The sequence below is a fragment of the Taudactylus pleione genome, unplaced genomic scaffold (genome assembly GCF_031769625.1).
Source record: "Taudactylus pleione unplaced genomic scaffold, aTauple2 ptg000471l, whole genome shotgun sequence".
Lineage (NCBI taxonomy): Eukaryota > Metazoa > Chordata > Amphibia > Anura > Myobatrachidae > Taudactylus > Taudactylus pleione.
In genome coordinates this window covers 2,108,681-2,127,066 of record NW_028284873.1, presented here as the reverse complement: position 1 = coordinate 2,127,066, position 18,386 = coordinate 2,108,681, and the positions used below count along the sequence as shown (strand labels likewise).

Sequence of the window (18,386 nt, the reverse complement as noted above, 5' to 3'; positions counted from 1 at the left end):
CTACGTGGTCTTCTGTCCATACCTTCGTGAGGTATTACAGGTTTGACACCTTCGCCTCTCAGGATGCTTCCTTCGGGCGGCGGATTCTCCTTTCTGCACAGGAGCGTCCCCACCCTTAAAGGATACTGCTTTGGGACATCCCCAAGGTATCCTGTGGATACCCTATGGACCCTGAAGTAGAAAATATGAGATATGGTAAGAACTTACCCTTGTTATCTCTATTTCTACGAAGTCCATAGGGTTCCACAGGACTCCCGCCCTGTCGCACCTGTGCTGCAGATGGGCTTTGCTCTGGTCACCGGTTTTCCGTCTCCCTCTGGTGAGAATGTGATTCTTGTATGTGTCCAGATCTTTGTTCTCTCTCTTCCTTCTCCTCCTCCGGCCTATGGCTTGGTAACTAACTGAGGTGCCTTGGCCTGGGGGCGGGGTATAGGAGGGGGACCTAGTGCATCCTGGGAGGCTGAAAGCTTAACTCTTTGGTGCCCTGCGACTGACGTCACACCTATACCCCAAGGTATCCTGTGGAACCCTATGGACTTCGTAGAAATAGAGATAACAAGGGTAAGTTCTTACCATATCTCATATTTTTAGATGTTGTTTGGCAAACTCTAATCTGGTCTTTCTGTTTTTGTGGCTCACCAATGGTTTACATCTTGTGGTGAACCCTCTATATTCACTCTTGTGAAGTCTTCTCTTGATTGTTGACCTTGACACACATACCCCTACCTCCTGGAGAGTGTCCTTGATTTGGCCAACTGTAGTGAAGGGGTTTTTCTTCACCAGGGTAATAACTCTTCTGTCATCCACCACAGTTGTTTTCCGTGGTCTTCCGGGTCTTTTGGTGTTGCTGAGCTCTCCGGTGCGTTCTTTCTTTTTAAGAATGCTCCAAACAGTTGATTTGGCCACACCTAATGTTTTTGCTATCTCTTTGATGGTTTTTTTTTGCTTTTTTAGCCTAATGATGGCTTGCTTCACTGATAGTGACAGCTCTTTGGATCTCATATTGAGAGTCGACAGCAACTGATTGAAAATGCAAATGTCACACCTAGAATCAATTCCAGACCTTTTACCTGCTTAATTGATAATGAAATAATGAGGGAATAGCCCACACCTGTCCATGAAATAGCTTTTGAGTTGATAGTCCCATTACTTGTGGCCCCTTAAAAAGTGGGAGGCACATATAGAAACCGTTGTAATTCCTATACCGTTCACCTGATTTGGATGTAATTACCCTCAAATTAAATCTGAAAGTCTGCAGTTAAAGCACATCTTGTTTGTTTCATTTCAAAGCCATTGTGGTGGTGAATAGAGGCCAAAATATGAAAATTCTGTCAATGTCCCAATATTTCTGCACCTGACTGTACTTGCATGCACAATATGTGCAGTGCAAATTCACGCACGACATGCTACCCCAACTTGCACAGTACTCACTCTGCACAAACCCCATATTGATGACTCATACCCAGGGCAGTGCGAATGGTGTCAACACCATCTCGTATGGCTGCAGATTCAGATTGTCAACCTGTATGCGGTGCCTAAAGATGTGGGATACCTTTCAGCTATCTGTAGTGAAGTGGGAGGTAACTCATTACTTTGTACAGAGCAGCAGTAGTATGTAAACCGTAGCAGCAGTTAAATTATATTTATGATATAAAGAGTTAATGTTCTAATTTCTAATCTGCTATTAGACACGTCACTCATAGCTAATGTGGATATGTTTTTTTAAAAGTAAAAATATCTTTAAATTATATTCAGAATGCGCTTGTTTTGAGGTCATGCAAGGATGCCTTGTTCATCAAAGGTTATCTAGGTAACTTCAATGTTATCCATGTTCCTTGCTTCATGCTTGATATATATTAGCTGTGTGCTACGAAGTGTTCATTTGTGAATGATTTATGTTGGTTGTAGAGAGTACTTTGTCTCACTAGAAGGAAATTCTTAAGGCACTCGTAGGCGCTATGGAGCAACATGTGCGTTGTTAGTGCGATACACTAGAAGGTTTCTTCTGTATGAAAATGAGTCAGTACTTAAATATGATCTTTCAGTTGTTCTTTAGGTGACCTTTCCGTCACAAACTATTACCAATATACACGGGATCGTGACAAATTCAGCTGAAAGTAGGTCCTCTTGCCAAAAGTATTACATATTTCCCACAAGTCTCCTATGTGGGCCATTAGCAAACTACTTGAGACCAAAGCTCACAACACTCATCTGGGAAGAAAAACAATCCAGATTATAGAGTATGTAGTCAGGAAGCCGGCGGTTGAAATGCCGACCGCCGGCTTCCCGACAGTGAAATCCCAGCATGGGACTAATGATAGGCATCTAAATACCGACGCCTATCATTAGCTCCATGCCAAAATCCTGACGCCTGGCATACCGATTGTAGGTAAGTCAGGTGACGGGAGCAGATAGCCGCAGGGGGGGGGGAAGGGACCCCCCCATCCCCCCTGGAATGGTTACGATTAGGCTAGGGGAAGGAGGGGGTTGGGTCAGGCACCCCCCGGGGGAGGTTAGGGGTAGGCACACCCCCGAGAGGGTTAGGTTTAGGGTGCGTGCAGGGGGGGTTAGGTTTAGGCACCCCTAAGGGAGGGCTAGGGTGAGTGGGGGGAGAGAGTTAGGGATAGCCTCTATACTTATCTTGTTGGGCTCTCCATCTGCCGGCCTTCCTGCGTCTGTATTTCATCATATCATTCCGATTATAAGGCTGATTCAGGTTGGAATGGAATTGCGAAGCTGCACGCAGGCAGATTTGCAATTCTGTCACTGTAAATATGCAAATGCAGCAGGAGGTGTTTGACACCCCCGCTATATTTGCGATCCCAGCACTGCGACCAAGGTTGCAGGCGCCGGGCCGCTGGCCAGCTGAGTAGGCCTCAGCTTACTCAGGCTGGCTGGCTTGCGAGGCCAGCAAACTGCGTCCCTGGCCTTGCCACTCCTGGAAAACGGGGCATACACGCCCCCGTTTCCGGAAACGATGGCCGCCCCCGCACCATGTGTAATGCTGAATCAGCTCCTATGTCTGCTTGCATTATAGTGGCAGAAATACAATGGGCAATTAGCAGTCCTGTCTCAGTTTTCCACCATTAAACCTTCAAGTTGCAAATATCTTATTTATTTTGGACCTGTTATATTCAGTAGATGGGGATGTAGTCAGGCTTTCCCGCCCGCCGACATCCCGACAGCCACAACCCGACATGGGACTAAAGGTAGGCGTCGAAATCCTGACACCTATCATTAGCCCCACTACTAAATCCCGAGACCCGGCTTGCCGAACGGAGACAAGTCGGGTGTCTTAGTGTTAGGCACCCCCCTGGAGAGAGTTAGGGTTTGGAAAGGGGGGTTAGGGTTAGGCACCACTTGGGAGGGTTAGGTTTAGGGTGCGGGGAGGGGGGTTAGGATTATGCACTAATGGGGGGAGGTTAGGGTTAGGCCCTAATGGGGGGAGGTTAGGATTAGGCACTAAGGGGGGAGGTGAGGGTTAGGCCCTAATGGGGGGAGGTTAGGGTTAGGCACTAAGGGGGGAGGTGAGGGTTAGGGGGGGAGGGTTAGGGTACTTACCTGATGCTGTCGGGATTCTGACCCGTCGGGCTGCCGCTGTCGGTATTTGATCTGCCGGCTGTTTAGCCGCCGGGATTACATACCGATTCCCAGTAGATGTCCGTTTTTGGTAATTACCCTTTTTGTGTTTTCAAATGCAATTATATTAGAATTTAGAGGAATATGTAAATTTTAAATACTCTAAAAAACTTGCTAATATCAAATTGTTTACTTTAAGAAAATTCTTATTATTAGCATGGATGTCACTGAAATGTTGCCACATGTTTTACTATAAAGTATTTTACAAGAGTTTCTCATTTATTTTAATATTCTTCATCTACCAAACTACAATTAGTAGATTTTTCTGTTACGGGACTGCTGGGGAACAACTCATGTAGAAGATAATAGCCAACATATCAGTCTGACATAGGGCCGAATTCAATTTGCTGCGAAAAACGGATTGAATTTGCCTCATTCGCCTGTTTTGACGCGATATTTTCTCCATGCGTGTCCCTGTTTTTCGCCCTATTCAGTTGTAAAACAGGTGAAAACGCGGATAGACGAATGTTTTACAAAGCGAAAAGTACATCTTTTTTGGGTGAAATCAGTCTGTACCCCATAAAAAGCTTTAGTGACCCTGGGAATCAATATAGAATAGTAGTCGTAGCCCTAATAACAGTATTTAGTGAACTTATTTTGTTGCAATGGCCTGTTATATGCATATTTGCATATGTGTGGGAAAATGCGAGAAATCAATGTTTTTTTTCTGAAAAATAAGTACCGAGGTCAAATTTGGGGAACCTGAAAATTTATATTTTGCTATCTTTAAAATGAAGATTTAAAAAATCTACAAAATACACCTGCTGCATCCTCATGCAATCCCAAAAACACCTGTCCCCACCATATAGCCCCCCAAAGTACCAGGCCCCCCACTTTTTTTTCATTTTCCAACACTTTTTTTTAATTTTCGCCCCAAAAATGACATGTCTTTTTTTGGGGTGAATTAAGTTATTTTTTTACCCCTATTAGCCATAAAGGGGGGTGCCCAAACGGTTCTGAACCAAGTCCTCACATTTGTACCCCAAAATATGGATTTTGCACTTCTTTTCTCCTGCCTTTTGCTGGAGAAACTTTTTCACGTGTGTTTGCCTATGAAGTTTTTGCTTAGCTGAAAACTCTGGGGAATTGAATACGGAGATACTTTGCAAATAGGCGAAAAGTGCAAATCGGAGAAAACTATTCTCCAAGCGGCACTTTTCGTGACTGATTGAATACGGCCCATAGATAGTTGTTAACATGTCTGAGCAATAACTAACTGACTGCACACAATGGAGGCGATTCAGTTGTGGTAGATGTGCAATTGGAAATCTATAAAATCACTCCAGCAACATTGCTAATGTTGCCTTACAACCCCTATAGGGGTGTATTGGAAAATGAGCAACACTGCTCTACCGTAATTCTAAGCAATATGCGCAGCTTCATATCGCCAACAGTAGAATCTCCCCCATTGATACTACACCAGTGATAGACGGGAAACTGACGGACGTAATCCCGACCGTCGGCTTCCCGACTGTCTAATCCCGGCAAGGCACTAATGACAGGCGTCGAAATCCTGACGCCTGTCATTAGACCTACGCCGGGAGCCCGACACCCGGCTTACCGATCGAAGGTAAGCTGGGCGCGGACAGCTGCTTTAGGTTTAGGGTTCCCGGGGGGACTTAAGGTTAGACACCCCCCAGGATGTTAGGCTTAGGCTAGGGGAAGGGGGGGGGTTAGGGTTAGGCACCTCCGGGGGGAGGTTAGGGTTAGGCACCCCCCGGGGGATTTAGGCTAGAGGAAGGGGGGGTTAGGGTTAGGCACCCCCGGGGGGACTTAGGTTTAGGCTGAGGGGAAAGGGGGGTTAGGTTTAGGCACTTGGGGGGGAGGTTAGGGTTAGACATCCCTAAGGGAGGGTTAGGGAGTAGAATTAGGTTATTTACTACTTACCTTAGGACGATCGGGATTTGAACCGTGCGGCTGGCGGTACATCATACTGATTCCTGATAGACAACAAGCATCCCTTGGCCTCAGCTCCTTCCTTCTTTGCTGATAAAATGTAATTCTTTGATTTAAATGTATTATTTTCAAATTTAAAGAGATGAAAGGGTATATTTATCATTGTAATATCATTATTTACTTGCAATCTGCATTGCCACTTATAGCAGCTATACAGAAAGTAGTTGCTCTGCATCAAAGTTGAAGTGCTGGGCGATGTGGTGTAAAAACCACCTCTCTGGTGATGTAGTTTTACCTTCTGCAGTCAGTGTAATGCTGCCTATGAAATCTTTCGACCATACTACTTGACTTTTTCCTCTGTACTTACATATGCATGAGTTAAATAAAATCATAACTGCATTAAACCACAGTCTCCGTAGTTGAAATCATCTGGCCATACTTCTTTCATTATCCCGTATACGTCATATGAGCTAAATGAAAAAGTTGCACACATATATTTAAACCACTCCACAATATCTGGATGATAAATTCTCCCCTCATTCTTCTTTACCTCCTTTCCGTATTGCACATGCGCGAGCTGAAGAGGTCGCGCATGCAGGTTACATTACTGCAGAATCTCCTGGAGAGTCCAGATATCAGCCTGTAAGTTAGCATAATGCCACCCCCAGATGGTGTTGTGTTACCCTTTTCACTGTTTGCAAATTGGTACAGTCTGCCTCCCCCAGAGAGCACTGTTTAGAACTAAATTCTGAGATGCAGTGAAGTAAGCCAATTTACAGTTGATTTTTATACACAACATACATATATTAGAACTGGCACTCACATATAATTTAAATAAGGAATTTGGATGTGTGTGTGTATGTGTGTGTATACGTGTATGTGTGTATATAATATATATACACACACACACACACACACACTGTATCTTATATATGCATTCGTACACCCCCGCCTGCACCGATTGGGATAAAACCGACACAAGGTGGCCCAGTTGGATCCTGGCCAGGTTTTAGGGGGGTTAGGGTCCGGTGTACGCTTGGTAGAACTTTGACCCGGAGAACCTGTTCTGAGCTTTACACTGGATGGATTTGGACAAAAACTGCACAGATTGGTAACATTGGATCCCAGAAGACATACTAAGGGGTTGTGGTCCCTCTCGGACCTCCCATTGGTGTACGCTGGGCAGACCTATGACGCGGGGACGCTGGGCAGAACTTTGACCCGTGGAGCCTGTTCTGGGCCTTCCACTGGATGGATTTGGATGAAAACTTCACTGGCATCAATTGGTCTCGGATGCCTAATGTAGTGGTTGGGGTCCCGGTCGGACTTCATAGTGTGTATTGGCAGAACTTTGACCCGGGGAGCCTGTTCAACGCTGTTCCATCAGCTAATATGTGTGTGTTTGTATATGTGTGTGTGTATATATATATATATATATATATATATATTAAGATTGTGTGTAGCGATACTGATAGTCTACAAGTGAATGCTGTGTTCACAACAAGTGCATAGCATGTTTCAGGAGGGTTTGAAGCAAAACACCTTATTTAAATGCCTTCAATCACTCTTATAAGCAATGACAGAGTACAGGGTTTTGTCCATGGTTAAACTAGCATTGTATTCCAATGCCTGAATCTGAGCCATCATCGTGCTGGTGTATTGATGTTCTTTTAACATATTGTATATGCCTGTTGCTTTTTCGATCACGGAGGCTGGTATATGACCTGATGTTATGTAAGTGTACTGTAGCTTCCTAACTCATTTACTGAAATATATATATTTTTTTTCAAGTAAAACTTTTCTGCTTCTTGTGTCCTTCAGGCTCCTTGCTGTGGTAAATTTTACATCTGCCGCCTTTGCCATGACAACAAAGAGACACACAAAATGGATCGTTTCAAGGTCACACAAGTCCAGTGTATGAAGTGCAAGTTCATTCAAAAGGTACTTTTTGTTTTTTGAAGTTAGTTTACTGTTTTGGGCAGTGAGTAGGGCAGTCCACTAATAATTGGGCAAAATGTATACTGTAAAATCCATTACTTGGAATATGACCTTTTTTTTTTATTTTTTATAAAGTTTAATTTTCAGGATGGGTAAGCTCTGCCCACAGTCACAATGTCGACAATCAGCTTGCCGGCAGTGTGATGTCGAGCACGGTATGCCAATATGTTTGCTTTACCAAACATATTGGTAAAGCAATATTTTTAAACTTATGCTGCTGACACAGTTTCAGTGCTTTAACTAACATTAGTGCCATGTCGGCACAGTGTGCTTGACATCATTCTGCCGACATAATGATTGTTGACATTGTGCCTGTCGGAAAAGTAATTGCCTGATTGTGATAAATCAGCAAAGTTTAGTTAAGTTGCTATTAAGTCTGCCATATTGATATGTCTACTAAACAATGGTCTCTACCTTCCATCAACAATCCTGTTGTGCAGTGATACTGTCAGCTGCAAGGCTGGGTGCTGTTTCAGGGTACAGGGAAATACAGTGCTTTCTAGATTATTGTTATGTCATAATGATTGTCAACAGGGCTGGATTAAGACTTGTGGAGGCCCCAGGGCAACTGAGTTGTGGGGGCCCCATCAATAAAATTGCCAGGGGGATTAGGGGAAGGGAGAGAGAGACAGACAGGGAGGGAGAGAGAAAGAGAGGGAGGGACAGGGAGATAGATAGAGAGAGAGAGAGGGATGGAGTGAGATATATAGGGGTCTATTCAATGTCACTTAATTTTTACAAAAGCAGAGGAAAATTAAAATTTTCACCTGGAATTGTAGAAATTACGTTATCGGGCCATTCATCAAGAATGGCGGAATGGCCCGCTGTCCCCATACACTAGTATGGGGGCAGAATTCATATTACAATTACAATATTACAATATTTTCAGAGCTTGAGTGCGGGAGCATTTGCCATCTTCAGATGGCTATTGCTCCCGCTTGGGGCTCACAACACGCTCCTTCCCTATGAGAGGAGTCCCGGGTTGTGAAGAGGACTCTGGGCCTGATTCAGAGCCGCTCGCTCTAAATGAGGGCAGGTTTTTTTTTTCTTCAGGCCGCTGGCTAAGCTGTGGGAGACCACCTACAGCTTTTGCGAGCGGCCTGGAGCCCGTCGCGATTATCGCGGCCATCGAGCTTGCGAGGAGACCATGGTAGGGTCTCAGCTCTCACAAGCCTGAGTGGACTCCCTGCTCTAATACAGCAGGAAGTCCACTACTGACATCACAAGTGATGTCATTAGGGCCGCCCGCAAATGCCAGGCGTTCCTAAGGGAACGCCTGCGTTGGTGCAGCTGCCCCCCTCCCCGTCTACAAAACCGGGCGAGCCGTCACTCACAATCGACAGCCGCCCCGTCTTGTAGCAAGACCCACAGCAACTGAAGTTCAGTCGCTCGGTGGGTGTCGCGCATGCGCGCGCCGGAGGCGGCGCATGCACAGTGGGGGACCATCGACCCGCTTGCGAGCGCTGTGCACTTGCGAGTGGATCTGAATCAGGCCCCCTGTCCGTCTCCTTCCACCGGACTTTGGGGCTCTGGTGTGCATGCGTGACCCGTAGGTCATGCATGCGCACTTGTCTCACTGCTCCGAAAGGAGCAGTGAAACACGTTGGGGAGACAGCTGATTTTTGGATCAGCTGTCTCCGCATTGGAGCACTGATGAATTGCTCCGGCGCTCGCGTAGAGTTAGAATGCTAATTATCGGGGTCCATTTGGACCCTGATAATTAACATCGTGAATAGACCCCTAACAGAGGGTTAGAGAGGGAAACAGGGGAGAGAGGGAGGGAGGAAGGGACAGGGAGGGAGAAGGGGGAGAATAGGACAGAGAGTGAGATAAAGGAAGAGAGAGGGAGGTGGACAGGATTAGGGGACAGAGAGAGCAGTGGAGGTAGTGAGGAAGAGAGAGAGATTGAGAGGGAGTAATGGAGTGTGTGCACGCTCTCTCAGTACCAAACTCTTACCTGGTGTAGTACAAGCAGTCCACATTACCAGCTTTTCTAAAAGGGGCGGGCACTTCGCGGAATTAGGCCCCGCCCCTTTCCCACTCGCGAATCACGGCATTAGTTCATCAAAAGGGGCAGGGGTTTTACAGTCAGCCATGGTCATCAAGGATGCTGCTGCACTGACTGTGGCTGCTGTGTGCTGCGTGATGCTGCCGGGTGGCGGGAGCCAGCCAGTGAATTTTTAGAGTGCCCAGATTCCGGCCAATGTTAGCGGCACTGTGGGGGCCACCAAAGTGTGGGGGCCCCTGGATGACCGCCCCGTTCGCCCCGCCTATAATCTGGTTTTGATTGTCAATATAAACAGTTGCTCTTTTATTACACATCAGAGATTATTAATGTAATACACCAGTGACATTTACAGGAGTATAAACATTTGATAATAATACCTGTTTAAATTGTTGCCTCTGAAATGAGAATTCAGCATTTGCAACAATAAGACTTACATGACTTTGCCTTCACCTCTGTGTAGCTTGTAGTTTTCTCCCATTACTGTCTTGTTGGTTATATAGTGATGGTTTTTTGTTGGACTAAGGGGCATATGTATCAAAGCTTGATGTGAGATAAAATTGTGAAATATATATCAACCAACCAATCAGCTCCTAACTATCATTTCTTAAACACAGCCTGAAAAATGTAAGTTAGAAGCTGATTGGTTGGTGATATATGTCTCACAATTTTATCTCACATCAAGCTTTGATACATATGCCCCTAAATAGCTTAATTGGCACAATGTAATAGTTTTCCTGTAGATTGCAGACTTGGACCAAATACTTAAATGCAATGCAGATCTGTTATAAAGCAGTGGTTCAGTCTGCCAATATTTTACTCTATTACTTTCATTATTCCAAAGACATGCCTTACATACGGTTACAGTGGTGTTCTGTTCCCAACTTCCACTGCTTGGCCTGTTTTAAGCAGGTTATGTGGTTGTCTATGTCCTTCCCAGGTTAGCTTCCTATTTGCATGACCAGGAGAATGAACATGCATAGTAGAATGGTTAGAGCGATTGGGGACTTCAGCAGATCCATGATAAATACTTTTATGTTTACTCCTTTAACTTCGCTGGACAAGATTTTTAGTTTTGGGTGGCGTACCCTTTTAACTAGGATCAATTTTTAAGCCTCTGTCTCAATTTTAAAGAGTAATAAATAACATTAAGCAATGGAAAAGTTAAGTTGTGAGGCTATCCATGCAATCATTAGTAACAAGCAAAATCAGCATTAACCTTAACACACCGTATACTAAAACTTGATAGAAACAAGTAATATATTAGGCATATAGCTTCATATTTTGGTAAAATATATTGCATACCCTTTTTCATGAACTTTTTCACTTAAATGACTGTTCTGTCATATTTTTCTAATAATAGAAACATGGCATTTATGTATTGTGGTAGTTACAGGCAGGTGGTGTGAATTGACCATCTGATCAAGCTCTGGAGTGTGGATCCTGCCCTACACAGTTAAAGAGTGTGAACACACTTCTATCTGTAGCCCTAGACTGGAGCTCAAGCAGTACAGTAGAGATTTGCTGGTGGCAGGAGTTTTATGTCTTGCAGGTGGCAGGACTGTAGAGAGACTCGGCTGAGTGCTTAGGTATAGAGACCCAGAATAAGGCCAAAGAAGAGGCTAAGCCTAGCCTTGCAGAGATTGGAGTCAAGTGAGAGTCTGATAAGTGGATTAGGAGCATACATGTTAAGATGGGTACACATTAGGAAGTCGGATCGACCATTCCGCCAACCTATCTGACGATTGGTAAGTGCATACACACTGCCCTGCCAGTTGTGTTGTCACAGGTGGCCTGTGCAGCAAGTGTACGGGTGGTCGGCTGACCGCTCATACACACAGCACAATGTGCAGATATATTTGCAGGTACTGTATATCTGCCATCGGTAGTGCTGCACAGCCGACGCAATATGTCTGTGAACAACGTCGTTCACAGACATATTGTCTGTATACATGGCCAAAACACACAGGATATATCGGCCGTTCAATTGAAAGCCCGATATGTACCCAGCATTAGAAAGGGTTTCATTGCTCCCTTTTTGTGATGCAGACTGTCAGTGGTGAGACTTATGGGGTTACTGTGTAGAAGCATGCAGAGTGAGCGAGCAGAAATGTAAATCTTCATTAAGGCACTACTCACTTTCCTTGTGAGGACATACAGTATATTATACCATCTTGTGGCAACGTTACACTAATATGGCATATAAGCTTTTAGCCTGGGAATCATAGCCTTGTGCTGCACATACAGTACAAGAATAAGATAACAGAATGTATTAGTATTATTCAGAGCTCCTTTGATCTCATATAAATGTGTTCCGCTATGTTTAATGAAGGTACAGATGTGTACTCCGTTGTCGTTACTGCAGTTGCGTTAAACAGCCCTTCTAGTTGCGCCTACTCCCGTGCAAGTTAACGAATGTCAAGCATCTTTTCACGTCTTTTTACCACAAATGCGTCTTATTCTTGATGTGAATAAGACACACAAGGAGACTTTGCTGATTAAAATGATATGCGGTATGTGTGTGTTTTGTGTGCGACTGTGGCGGTATCTGCATACGAAAAGCTATGTTACAGTGTCAGCGGCTGTTTTCTACACCACGTTTTGTTGTGATTTTACAGCCTCTGCCACACACAGAACATACACATGCCGCATATCATATTAACCAGCAAAGTCTGATTGTGCGTCTTATTTGCATCGCAAGGCGCTGCCCGAGTTGCGCTGAAGCCGGGGGCTCTCATGCGCCCTGCGTAACACGACTTGTAACGCAGGGAGGATAGACTAGGAAGGACATATCTGTATACTACTAATAGTTATAAATGTGTGTTATTACATTAAGGTTTAATTTACTAGTGGACAGTAGGTCCACAGGTCTTGTTTTGTGAAAAGAAAATGACAATGGAGTGATTTGCAAGCTCTAGAAAGTAGCTACTCTGCCATGCAGTACAATGTAGTTTCTATAGCAACCTTATTAATTATATTATACTTATGTTGGAAATATTGATGCATTCTCATAATCAGTCTTTGTTTGTAGGCTCAGCAGACATGTGAGCATTGCAACAACATTTTTGGAGACTATTACTGCAATATATGCCATCTGTATGACAAGGACAAGAAGCAGTATCACTGTGATGGGTGTGGTATATGCAGGTAATGCCCAGATAATGTTTTCTTTCACATGTAACAGTAATGTTAGGTAATAGCTAGTAGTAAATGGTAAAAAAAAGTATTTCAAAATCAGTTTCTCATGATCATTTAAACTTTTTTTATAGCTTTAAATTGGTACAAACCTAAAGTCAAATACAGCAGCTACAATCTTCTGTGCCTTCTTGTTAGGTCCGGTTATTGATGCCTGTCTGATCCAGTGGATAGATCTACTAAGCCGTGGAGAGAGAGAAACTACCAACCAATCAGCTCCTAACTGTCATTTTTCAAACACAGCCTGTAAAGTGACAGAGCTGATTGGTTGGTACTAATAGGGGGAGATGTACTAAGCTATGGAGAGTGATAAGCTACCAGCCGCTCAGCTCCTAACTATCATGCTATAGTCTGTATTTGAAAAATTACAGGAGGTGATTGGTTGGTGGTTCATCACTTTCCAATTGATCACGTTCCAGAGCTTAGTACATCTGCCCCATCTCTCTCCAATGTGTAATACATAAGTCACATACCTTTACTCTAGGTTCCCTTCATTCCAGTTGATATGCAACTCATTGATATTTGAGCTTCTTTCTCATCTATAATTGGCAGTTATGGGTAATCATCTTCGGACATCACTAGGTACTATTATACTTTCCATACAAGACCTTACTACATGTCGACATAGTTAAAAGGTCAACATATGAAATGCCAACACAGTCAAAATGCTAACAATGCAGATTTTAGGGTGTAGACATTATGTACCAGTTGACATTTTGTCTGTAAACTTAATGTACGTCTCAACATCATGGTGTTTATATAATGACTGTCAACATTTTGATTGTCAACAAAGCATACCAAACCCATTACTAATAGATCCATGCTAAAATGTATGTAACTAGCAACCATTCTATTTATGGATGTGGTATGTAGACATTCAGAATGTCGACATTGCCAGAATATTGAAGTCATGAATGTCGACGGTGCGATTTATCCCTAAACGTAACCGCATCCTGACCCTAGAAATAGATATTGACATTCTGAATGTCGACCTTATGACAACATACTCTATACATTCGGTTCGATTCAGTTTGCATTGGATCTATAACTACTGAGTAAAATGAGAGACCCAAAAGAAGAAGGAATACATATCTTAATTTCTAAATCTTGTATCTTTCTCCCCTCCCCTCAAACAAGCAGAAGCTGGAGATAGTAATATGGAACATAAAAGCCTACTTGAATGTAAGATAAAATAAGGAGAAACAAGACTCTATACTTTTTATCACACCGTTCAATTTATAAGAACAGTATTTAGTAAGTACTGGGGCATATTAAAAACAGACCCTGTCCTTATATTATTTTGCCAGATAAACCACAAATAGTTTTTAGAAAGTCAAGGAAATTAAAAAATCACCTAGCATGCTGAAACACATTTCTAATGATGATAACACTTGGGTCAACAATACCAAAGGTTTTTAAATGTAATTATTTCAATATCTGCAAGTATACAAGTCCTGCCATGCATTCACTGCAACTTTTTTTTTATTTTGTATTATTTATCATTTATAAATATTTTTAATGTTATTTTTAATTATATAAACTCTTGGTGACAATCCGTTATGGATAGTCTATAATGATATCTTGGTAAAGATTTTTAGATATATTAATTCTAATATTAAAGTAGTTTTAAAAGCAATCTCTAAGTATTAGTTTATTAGGAATCGGTATGAATCACGGCTGGACCTAAACTCGGCGGATTAAATACTGATGCCGGAAGGCCGACAGCTGAAGATCCCGACGGGAGATAAGTAGGCTATCCCTACCCCCTCCCCCCCCTAACCCTCCCTTAGGAGTGCCTAACCCTCCCTTAGGAGTGCCTAACCCTAATCTCCCCCCAGGGGTGCCTTAACCTAACCACCCCCTCCCCGCACCCTAAACTTAACCCTCTCGGGGGGGGGCGCCTAAACCTAACCTACCACCAGTGGTACCTCACCCTAACCCACCTTCCACTAGCCTAAGCCTGACCCTCCTGGTGGGATGCCTAACCATACGTCCCACCGGGAGTCCCTGGATGCGTTCATCGGCCACAAAATCCACCACTTTCCTGGACTTGTGGGCAGGTTCATTGTTGTGATGGAGAAGGGCACCAGGAGTGCGAGTTTTTGGACGGCGTCTGGAAATGGCTTCCAGCACTTGCAGCAGGCATTGGTTGGTGTACATTCCCCAGTGACAATGCGCTGCTGCAGGAGTGGTATGGTAGCTACATGACCAGTCCTGGCACAAATACATATACCATTTTCATGGATACGCTGTGCTCACATCGGAGCTTCTGTGGTGGCGCATCTTCAACTGGGGTCCACTGGGCCAACTGTTTGGTTTCGGGGTCGAAACTGGAGATCCATGATTCATCACCACTGATGTTCTCCCAGACAGAGTTTGAGCAACCGCCATCAAACCTGGCCAGCATGTTGCGGCTCCAAATCACCCAAGCCTCCTCTAGTCAGCTGATGAGGCATCCAGCGTGCAGAAACCTTGCTCAGGCCTAGATTTTTGTGGAGTTTCGAGTGGATAGAGCCCAATGAGATGCCTATCTGCTTCTCTAACTGGGCCACCGTTACTTTGTCATCCACGTCAACTATGGCCCGCACGGCAGCAACATTGTCCTCGGTGATAGAGGACACAAGTGGGCCGCAGCGCTCTGCATCTTCCATGGACTGTCTCCCACGCCAAAATTCTGCAAACCACTCACACACTCAAGATGCTTCCACCCCGAAAGCATCTTGCAGTCGGTCAAAACTCTTCTGCTGTCGCAGACCACTCTTGTAGTTTTAGAATATTGCGACTCTCCAGTGACCTCTGTGCCTGATTCAGAGCCGGACGCTCTGACAAGAGTGCTCGCTCTGAATCAGGGCCCTCCTACCTAATATTGTAGCGGCCTCCGGGCCGCTCGCATAGCTGTGGGTGACCACCCACAGCTTATGCGAGCGGCCAAAAAGATGGTCGCGATGGTCAAGACCATCGCGATCATCGGGCTTGCGACGAGACCCTGCGGTAGGGTCTTGCTGCCGCAAGCCCAGGAGTGCTTTTGGCTCTATCAGAGGCAAAAGCACTCCCACTGACATCACTAGTGATGTCAGTGGGGCCGGCCCCAGATGGTAGGCGTTCCCATGGGAACGCCTCCGTCTGGGCAGCTACGCCCCCGGCACGACCACCAAAGGGGGAGTGCTGTCACTCACCATCGACAGCACGCCCCCTTTGGTGCGAGATCCATAACGACGGCTTGGCCGTCACTATTCGGGTCTCGCGCATGTGCACGACGCGCATGTGCAATGCCGGAGCAGGGCAGCGGTGTGACCATCTGAAGCGTCCAGACGGCACTACTGCATAGATTCTGGCTGCAGGGTGCCATTCTAGGCACCCTGCTAGCCAGATATGCTAACCTCAGGGGGCCAGAACAAATGACTGTGTGTGTGAGTGTATATATAACTTGTATCCGTCCGGTCTGTGAGTATGACCACCATGTAAAACGGAGAGAGGGCCTGGTCTCTGCATGAGTCCCTGCAGCACACAGTGTTCAGACCTGTTCCGTGTAAAAAGCTGATGCAAGAGAGCCGTAATCACAGCCCAGCGACAGCCGGCAGTAGCAGAAGTGTTATACGGAGGTTCAGACAGGAGTGGACAGCGGACATCCAAGCATGATGAGTCCAGGCAGGGTGCCTATCACCTGTCACTTCAACACGTGTCTCCTTACTAGAAGGCTACAGGTATGTGTGAAAAAGCCTTCTGCACTCATCATTCTCGGTCATGCTGATCATACTCACGGACTGGACGGATACATGTTCACAGTGGAGCTGCAACTCTCCTTGGATACAGTTACATATAGGACTTGCATACAAATAGTGAGTAAATAATCCAGCAGGAGCTCCCAACTGTTTGCATCTTTTACTATAGCGCTATATAAAGTATTACCATATACAGCTGCCATCGGAGGTTCAAAGTAAACATCTTACAGGAGAATCGATATTGTGGTGTATTTACCATTAACACTTAAACGGTCAGAGACAGTCCTTTTATATTTTCTCCTATAATATCTGGATAAAGAACATTTCTACTTATGCCCTTAGGAGATCGTGTACATCATTGGTATATATTTGTCGGTTTACAGGTTTTTTTTTTTTTTTTTTTAAATTGAGTAAATTTTTATTGGTTTATAGAAATACATTAACAAATAACCAAACAAAATATATATACACATACACATAAAACATATATATAAAAAAAAAAAAAAAAAAATACCACACTATACAAATATTGGAATATTGTCAAAAATAAAACCTGAAAAAATTGGCAAAATCAACTAGATCCCAACAAATTCTCAACTTATCACACAGCACATTACCTCCAACAAAGTAATAATCTACCTAATTATCCTAACAATAATATACCGGTCAATCATTAGGCAATGCACGGGCATAACAGGATTTAAGCCAACTGCTCCAGATACGTTCATACTTCTTCTCAGCTTTGCGACAAATAAACACATGTTTTTCATGTTCAACAGTGGTACGGACCAAGGACAGCCAAGCATTATAATCTGGTCCTGTAGGAGCCATCCACGACCGAGCCACACATACCTTAGCTAGTGTACACATATTGACAATGTATTGTTTAAGATATCTGTCCACTACCTCATCGTCCATAGAGCCTAAACAGCACGTCAATGGCGTAGCTATAGTGGGAGCAATACCTGTATTGGACAAAACTCTCAGAACCTTATTCCAAAAAATGCTAACCACCGGACAATCCCATAGAAGGTGCCAGAAAGTACCGCTACTAATTTTACACTTAGGGCATATGTCAGATGCTCTCCCCCCAAATCTCAGCAAACGGACAGGAGTTAAATAGGTACGGTGTAAAATAAACAGTTGAATCTGTTGAAATCTTATAGAAGTTGTGGAAATACGAGGAGCTTCTAGAGCATTATCCCATTCCGCATCACTTATAAGGCCAATATCTCTCTCCCACTTTGATCTAAGATGTGGTAAACTATCCTTATGATAAGAAGACAATATATAGGAGTATAAGTAAGAAAGCGTCTTCCGGGGACCTAAAGATAAAAGGAATGACTTCAATGGGGATATTTGAATTAGAGGAGGGCCATCTGAAAATTGAGCCGAGAGAGCATGCCGTAATTGTAAATATCTATAGAAATATGATTGAGGGAGATGATGAGCTTCTTGGAGTTGTGCAAATGATTTAAGAATTGAAGTGTCATATAAATGACCCAATGTAGTTACACCGTTAGAACCCCATGTCACCTCAAGCTGTAAAGAGGCCAGTTCAGGTAATATACGATAACTACATAGAGAAGTGTCTGGATCTAATCCCGTAAACTGTAGAATACTAGATACCAATTTCCATATCTTAATAGCTTGCATCAACAGGGGAGGGCCTTTCTGTATAATTCTACCCGCAAGCAAGGCCTGCAATGGTGTAAAGTTAGGGAAAATCTGAGAAACCAACAAAACGTGCAGGGCATTAGGGGAGTCATCTTGAAGCCATAACCGTATATGTGCCATCTGCGTCGCATAATAATAAAATTTAAAATTTGGAAGAGCCAAACCTCCCCCAGACCTAGATCGGGTCAGAGCTGCCAATTGAATACGTGGTCGACGATTCACCCAGACCAATGAAGAAAGAAGACTATTCAAAC

At 44.1% G+C, this 18,386-nt stretch overlaps 1 protein-coding gene across 1 annotated transcript in view; it reads left to right on the top strand.

Moving 5' to 3' along the window:
* RCHY1 (ring finger and CHY zinc finger domain containing 1) overlaps positions 1 to 18,386 on the top strand; it is a 94,906-nt gene that overhangs the window by 12,023 nt on the left and 64,497 nt on the right. The window contains exons 2-3 of the mRNA XM_088448902.1: positions 7,357 to 7,476; positions 12,570 to 12,685. Of these exons, the coding sequence (XP_088305028.1) occupies positions 7,357 to 7,476; positions 12,570 to 12,685 (236 nt within the window). The remainder of the gene's footprint in view (positions 1 to 7,356; positions 7,477 to 12,569; positions 12,686 to 18,386) is intronic.